The 7,848-nt window shown below is 48.4% G+C and overlaps 1 protein-coding gene across 1 annotated transcript in view; it reads left to right on the top strand.

Annotated features, from left to right (window-relative positions):
- The first annotated feature begins 7,500 nt into the window (after window positions 1–7,500).
- Window positions 7,501–7,848, top strand: part of MRPS5 (mitochondrial ribosomal protein S5) — a 63,355-nt gene continuing 63,007 nt past the window's right edge. The window contains exon 1 of the mRNA XM_026080671.1: window positions 7,501–7,768. Within this exon, the coding sequence (XP_025936456.1) occupies window positions 7,501–7,768 (268 nt within the window). The remainder of the gene's footprint in view (window positions 7,769–7,848) is intronic.

Genomic DNA, 7,848 nt, shown 5'->3' with positions numbered 1-7,848 from the left:
GCCGCAGGAGGCTGGAGGGGAGAGAAGGGCTGGCTTTAGCCCCGGGCAGGGCTGCTTCGTGGTCCTGAGTCATTCCTGCTGCCTTCATCTATAACACAGCAAAACCTTTCTTAACTTTCTGAAGCTTTGGAAGCACTGGAGGTTAAATGTCTTTCTAAATGGCATCATTCCATAGTAGGTCAGCCCTCACGTTGGCCCTTGGGTCCTCATCAGTGTGTCTGACTCTTTGTAGGTTGAGATCTGTTGCACAAATGTTCAGGAGTGGAAAACGGCTTGAACTGATAATCTGCTTTCATGTGCTTTGCTTTCTTCTCTTTATGTCCTTTCACAAGCGTCTGCTTAAGTCTTTGTTGGTGGAATACATTGGCAGCTTCTTTAGAAGGATGCCAAGCAAGCAGGAAATCAAATTAAGCATTATATATGAGAAGATGCTAGTTTTCAATTTTTAAACAATTGATTAGATCAAAATTTGACTAGATCTGCCTGAAAAGTTGTTCTGACTTCCAGTCAGTCTATAATTGTCTGTGTAGGATGCAGCTGGTTATGAGTACCATATGTCCAGAAATCTTTGGCCCTGCTTTGAGCAAGGTTTGGCCTGAAAGACTTCCAGAACTCCCTTGCAGCGTAAATTATTAAATGACTCTGACTGTGAACTGTCTTATTGTTTATAACTTCCCCGATAATAGGTGCGTACACAAGACAACCTATGCTGAAGGACATGATTGTAACTTTGGAAGTAACACTGTGGTTTCCTCCAGCTACAGGAATTTTGAACCTAGCTCTGTACCCTACAACTGTAATTTCAGAGATCATCCTAGTTTCAGTGACTGTACAAATACTATTCTTTATAAAAACTGAATGCCCAGTAGCTTTAGTAATGGCAAAGAAATAGGGCTACCCTCAGATCCCTGCAGGTAAGAGGGACTGGATAGGAAAGAGCCAAAGCCTTCAAGATCTGATCCAGAGCCTTGAGTCATATGAGGGTTTGCAGCATCCTTGTTGGACTTGAGAGATGACAGCCTGCATTTAGCAGATGGTCAAAAGGGGAACTGTAGCCCAGTTAATAAGACCTTGCCACTACCAATGGGAAAGCCATAAACTTTGTATTGACCTGGCAGTATGTGGTCTCCAGACTTCCTGGGATTTTCCCTGCCCTGGCTTTTGTTTTTTAGCTGGCACAACAGCTAAATTGCTTTGAATTTTGCTCCAGTTCCCAGTGATCACCGGTGGTCGCCCTCTGGGGGCGGCAGTGGACACAGGATGGTCCCAGGCTGGGAACACAAATCACCATGTCAGCCGGGTCCCTCCAGCAGTGCTGCCTTGTGGATCCGGTAAGCCAGTCATAGAGATGCCAAAGAGCAGAAAACCCAGATAATTGGGGAGCAATGGAAAAGAGGAGCACGTAAGCAGATTGGGTTAGAAAATGTTGCAGCTTTCCCATCTGTCTGTGGATTTTCCCTAGCCCATTTCCTCGCCGAGCCCAGTGGCTCGTGGGAGCCTGCTCTTACCAAGCTCTTCTCCCAAAGCCAGTAGCCATGCTTTTTCATGGCTCTCACCAAGAGGGTTGAGATTTCACCCTCCAAACGCTGCAAAGTCTGAGGCAGAGAGAGACAGACTAGTCTTAAATCTATTTTGCCCACGTTCGTTCTGTATTTCAGACCCTGGCATGAGGCAGTTCAGCCGCCCTGGCCCAGATCTTTGCCAGCAGTTCACAGGAGCCGCAGACAGCGAGTGTTTTTGAATTCATAAGTGTTGCATTAATTTTAAATTTCTTCCTTTGCTCCCTGAGATGTCAGAGTATGAAAAATCTCATCAACTCTTTTCTCTAGAAATGTAGTTTAAAGAGGAGATGACAGTATGTTTTAATTTTTTAGAAATTCTCTCAAGCAAGATGAATATTTATTTTGTGCTGGAAAGCATCCATTTTCTGACCATAACTTCTAGACCCCGTTATTCATAAGCTGTCCTTGGGTTTCTTGACATCCCTGGAGATGTCCCAGTCCTTGGCAACATGTGACTTATTAGGACTGGCTTCTACCGATCTTGAGTGGCTCCTGGGAGGATGCTGGAGACCTCAAGGAAGCCTGGTTCCCATTGCTGCTGTGGGAGACGTAGTCCTCCAGCACCAGCTCTTAGCGCTCCAACCTCTTTCTTTCATGCTCTTAATGGGGTCAGTGGACATGAGAATACTTTTTCTTGGTTCTTTGCTACATTGCTATCTCAAGAGATGAGCCTTCGGTGCGTGAGCCGGGTGTTATTAAGACGAGTCACACCAAGTAACTGAACATAGGAGGCTTGGCTGTCAGACAGCAGGACACTGGGAAGGTTCGTGGCCTGTTAGCCCTGGGTACCACCCAAAAAGGCAATACTCCTTGTGCCAGTAAGTTCCCCAGCTCATAACATGTCCTTGCCAAGTCAAGTGACCAAGTGCAGGCAGGGTGAGAACACTTTAAACTGTCTTTACCTGCTGAGACTGTTTCCCCTTTACTCTCAGCACTGAAGGCTAGAGCTTATTTAACAGCCTAAGCACATGCAACAGAAAGCTGTYCCAACTCATTGCAAAAATTGAGATGCTGCAGGGAAATAAATAATCTATTGGTCTGACATGCACCATTAAACCATATCAATAAAAGATGAATATGGGGTGACTTATGACAAACACTGCATTACTTGCTTTTATTTCTTTAAGTATAGTGTTTCTGAAGACAGCAAAGCACCCTAGTAGTCAAAGGAGCAATTCCAATTTTGCCCCTGTGGATTTAGTGCTGGTAGCAAATGTCCCATATAGAATTTCTGCCCCCCTTAGGGAGGCAAATTATATCTTTCAGGATGACCAATATCCAAGTTGCCTATCTTATTCTTTGCTGTTTATACTCATGTGCCAGATGCAGGCAGAGATCTCAGCATGCAAACGAGAGCCTGCAGCTTTATTGTGTTTSCTGCTGTCAGTATTTGCAAGAAAAGGTCAGCAGATGTGAGGGTCTGTCTTCACCCCATGTACTTCCCCAGCTGCTGTTCTTATGTGACATCTCCCTGCACCCTCTTCACTCCATCAGCCCCTGGGGAGCCAAGTGCTGAACATCAGTAGCAAAGCCTGGTGTGGCAGACTGCTGGGAGCCCACGCTCCCAGAGTCCATCCATCCCAGCACAGCAGCGACAATGCAACTGTGCCAAGACCCTGGACAGGTCCAGTGCGCTGTTACCATGCTAATCCTGACAGGACAAGTGTCTGTGTTCCCAGCCATGCTGCTGGGAGGGAGTGCAGCATCACAGTGCCAAGGTTGGCTGCGCATCTGACTGTTTGCAGGTGGTTTAGGAGATAGCAGCCTTCTGCTTAGTAAATGAGCCATGCCAGACAAGTGGAGCACAGTTCATTACTGCAAGTGGTGGGGGGAGAACACACAGGCAAGGTAAAGGGTTTAATGCTCGCTCTGTTTTCTACTCCCCTATCACCAGTAGCTGCCGTACAGAAACTGACTGTGATATGTTTGATACCGGGTGGCAATAATATTTAGATCTCTGGGTAAATGCATTTATTTCAAAGCCAGAGCAGTGGTGTCAGGTGAATGCCACCTGGGCTGAGCGCTCCCTTTTAGCAGCCTTCTGAGCCTGCCAGACCCTGCTTTACATACATGTCGATTGCTCTGTATAGCCGATTGACTCCTCTTCTGATTGTACATCCTTCAAACCAGGCACCCAGCATAACTCTTTCAAGAGGCGTCCAAACAATCTGCTGTTCTGCCTGCCATTCAGTGTACTTTCATGGAGCTGGCCACAGGAAAGCCTCAATTCACCTATTTCCAGCTTTTGCTTCAGCAGGTTATTGATGTACACATCATGCAGCACAGCAACGTGGTAGAGTAATGATGGTAGCAGTCAAATTAACCTTTTCACACATGCATAATCTGCCACGTGTTGGTTGCACATCCCTCTGTTAAGAGCCTGGCAGTGGCTTTTGGGACTCGCAGATACTATCTTGAAACTATTAAATCCTGAGGAACATCACTGCTGAAAGACTCCTAATGGCAATGGATGGGGAAGGCAGAAATGTGCAGGCACCTTCAGAACTGCAAGTCTATTTATGAGCTTTTTTTGGCTTCGTTAGCACTACTGCTGTGCAATTGCATGTTAACTGTTTTGGATGGCCAGTGCACCTGCTCATTTCGCTGCTTGAATGGGAGCACAACCAGTGGCTGCAAGGCCCATGCTGACCACCCACAAGTGGAAGAGCAAAGAGGCAGAGCAGACAGCAATTGCTCTGTATGTTGGAACAATGCATCACAAGGAAGCAAGGGTTTCGCCTGGCACCACATCATACAACATTGTTGGATGCAGCATTGCTATGGTCACTGTAACTTTGTCATGCATATCCAAAATAATGCAGACACCTGGGATTTGTGTCACCTCCTCCATTGATGGTGCATATGCCCAGCTAATATGAAAAGTGAAGGACCCAGAACTWGTGAAGAAAACAAGTGTCAGACCCCCTGGCCTATAAAAATCTCTGCTTTAAAAAAAAAAAGAGGTGAAAACTGATTGTCGGGTCTGATCTCTCTCCCTGAAGATGGCAGCAGGCCAGAGATGGGAGGCTTGTGCAGTTCAGCAAGCCAGTGTACTAAACACCCTTGGAAGGTTTCAAACCACTGAAAGCTGACTGCTTGCTGCATTTGTGCAACTTCTGTAAATTTAACAAACAGCTGTAGCATCTTTGCCACTCCTCTGCAGCTGACCTTTGGTCCATGGGTACAGTGACTTATGTAGCAATATTGGGGTTTTGCAGTGTAGGCAGATTGGCACAGCTGAGGAGAAAAGGCAGCACCATGCTACCTGCTGGCCCCAGGCAGGAGGGGAGTGTTTGGGAAGGAAATAGATGATTTCCCTCACACAGAGCGACGGAGGGACCACCTGGGAGATAAAGTGCCACTGCTACTCATGATCATCTGGGGAGAAACACGAGGTTTTGGTAGAAACCTTAGGTATGTTCTTGTACTAAAAGGCAGCAGAAATCCAGTAGCGATGCCCTTGTGGACGCTGCTGATGGCGTTGCTGTGGCCTCTTTAACAGTACCTTGCCAAAACTGGATCAACTGTGCCTGTCAGTTGTCAATGTACACAAAAGCAAATGTCAAAGCTCAGGTTTCTATGGAGAATGTATCACGTTTTCCCCTGGCAACCCTTCCCTAGGCAACACCAGGAACTGGCTATTTTGTTTGCAGAAAGGGGCTGGATTCGGGGTTGAGGTGAGCATCTGGGCTGAAGGCTCCCCACTTGCCCCCTACCCAGTGGCCCAGGCAGGCAGGGAGTGTGCAAAAGCTCCTCGCTGCTTGGGGGTTTTCACTGTCCCCTGCTGTTTCCACCAGACCTGGAGGACCTCCTTAGCACCTTCTTAAAAAGGCATTACTTTGCATTTGTTGCTAAATGGCTATGTATTCTTGAAGCTGAAAGCCTCCTCCACTATGCAAGGTCTCCTGCAACCTGCCTTCTGCTGTCTCCCCTCCCATCAAGCCCTGGCGGCAGGGTCTGGATGACTCCCCCTGGGAGCAGGGAGCTGCTGTTTTGGAAACTTGTTTATTGGAAGCTGTTCAAGACAGCTGCTTCTTCCCTGCTGAAGTTGACCCAAAGTGTGTGAAGTCTTGCTAACTCCACCTAGCCCACCTTGTCTAGAGATGCTTCTTCTTGCGCGTCTGAAGTGCCTACCCAGGAGGAGCCAAAGCAGTGTGATGCATTGAGTCTGCGTCGGTATTATAATGGGAAAGCATCCATTGGGGAACAACATTAAACAGTGATTTAAGGCAATATGCCAGGCAAGAGAATAGTGTTTATGTTATCAATTGTTTAAAATTTGACACTTTTGCTGAAACAAAGGAGCTAGAGTGAGACTTTGCCATTATTCAAAGATAAGAAAACCCTCAAAATCATGTCCCTTCTGAAAGTTTTGTCTGCTGGCATTACAGACCTCACTGCTCATCCTTCACTGGAGCAGGCAGTGTTCCTTTGAACGGTCCATTATAAGCCTGCATTGCTGTCCCTCCCAGACAACACTGTTCACATGCCAATGACTAATAGTGTTTTAAATCTGTTTTACTGCCAGGGTATTTGGTCATCACTGGGGGGAAAAAATCAGAGCAAATACAGATGTAAATGGCAGCATGCCCACACAGCAGGCTCACTGTACCTGTTTTCTATTCTGGTGGGTCATCAGCTGGCACAGCTGGACAGCCCAGACGTGTATCCCACAGGAGCGTGGTGGGAGGTTGGGGTGCCCGAAGTGTCCTGTCTGCCTTGACGGCACTGCCCTGGGGCTGGTCGGGCACTAGTGGCAGCTCAGGTCATCAGCTTTCTCTCCAGCTTCTTGCACAGCAACCAAGCACTGGGTGCTTCTCTGGGGCCCCAGCCTCACCACAGAGGCTCTTGCAGGCCACTTGGGTCTCTCTGGAGATCACGTGGAGAGACTTAGCCTGCTATTTCCACTTCTAAGGAGAGGACTTTGGGTTCATCTGGGGAAAAAAATATTGGTTCAGAGCAAATGGAAACAGATCTTTCACAAGGGTCTTAGTGAAACAAAGCACCCCAAGGCCCTTTTGAGTCAATCTAGAGCTGCTTTATCTTGTCTGACTCTGAAGGTTTTGCTCTCAAGTGATTTAGCCCTTTAGAAAGTCTTTTTCTTAAAGTAGGGGGAGGAAAATTCACTAAGCAGTTCTCCCRTAGGAGGAAATGGGTCCCTTTTGAGTTGGACCCTGATGCTGGCTGACCAGAGGTGAACTCCAGGAACTGGCTTTCAGAGCTGCACATTGCTCCTCCTCCATCCTTCATCTACCCAGCATACTGAGAGACTGGAAAATGCTTAAACCAATTCTCTTTGACACAAGACAAAACACATTCACCCCAATACGCTGGCAACAACCAGCTGCAGCAATGTGACAAGGTACAGGTGCTAAACAGCCATTTCACAAGCTGCAAGATTTTTTTCTCCACAAGTCTGTACAAGGCAAATTCTTTCCTCTCCTCTCAACGATGCACAGAAAGTGGCTTTTCCATTAGATCATTCAGTGCCTAAGTAAGAGTTGAATTCTCTACATGGCACAGTTACTTCCAAAAGGCAGAACTGAAAATAAATACTGTGGCGAACCTATCTGCAAGAATTTATGAGAAGCTAATTGGTTTTATCCTTAGCGACACCGCCAGGGTTACATCCTGAAATATGTGGAGTCTCAATGCTGTGAGCACGGGCGTACCTAGAGCACCTGAAGATAAGATAAAAATCCTGTTTAACAGATTATGTCTTGTGTCACTTTTCTGCCAGCAGCAGCAGCCAGGCCACCAGTGTCCTGCGGGAAATTGTATTTTACAGCTCGGCGGCGTATTTTTGTTCCATAAGGTACAAAGCAGCCACCGCGCGTGACAAAGAAACGGCCGGTTCGCGCGTTTCCGCTCATTAACGCGAGTCAAACCGCTTGTCACTACGGCCGCCTCTCACCACCCCCCCGCGCAGCGCCCCAAAATGGCGGCCGGCCCCGCCCCCGGGCGACGGAGGCACGCCCACGCCTCGGAGACCGTTGGGGTCCTGCCGCGCGGCCGTCCCGCCGCTTGCCTGATCGACCGTTTGGCCCCGCGGCTCGCCCGGGGGAAGGGGGCCGTGCGGGTGGAGCGTCTCGGCGAGGTTCTGGCCAAGCRGCAGCCGTTGGTTTTCGCCACTCCTCCCCGTTTTGTCGCCGCGCGGCTCTTTCCCAGCCCTGGCTTTGTCATACGGCAGTGTGTGGGGCAGCCAAGTACGGTGGCCGGGAGAGGAGGAAGGGGGCCAACATGGCGGCGGTGGTGGCGGCCGGCCGGGCGTGCGCCTACGGTGTCT

Source organism: Apteryx rowi, unplaced genomic scaffold (assembly GCF_003343035.1).
Source record: "Apteryx rowi isolate R43461 unplaced genomic scaffold, aptRow1 scaffold_53, whole genome shotgun sequence".
Lineage (NCBI taxonomy): Eukaryota > Metazoa > Chordata > Aves > Apterygiformes > Apterygidae > Apteryx > Apteryx rowi.
The sequence above is the reverse complement of the archived record's forward strand: the minus strand, read 5'-3'. Positions and strand labels throughout refer to the sequence as shown.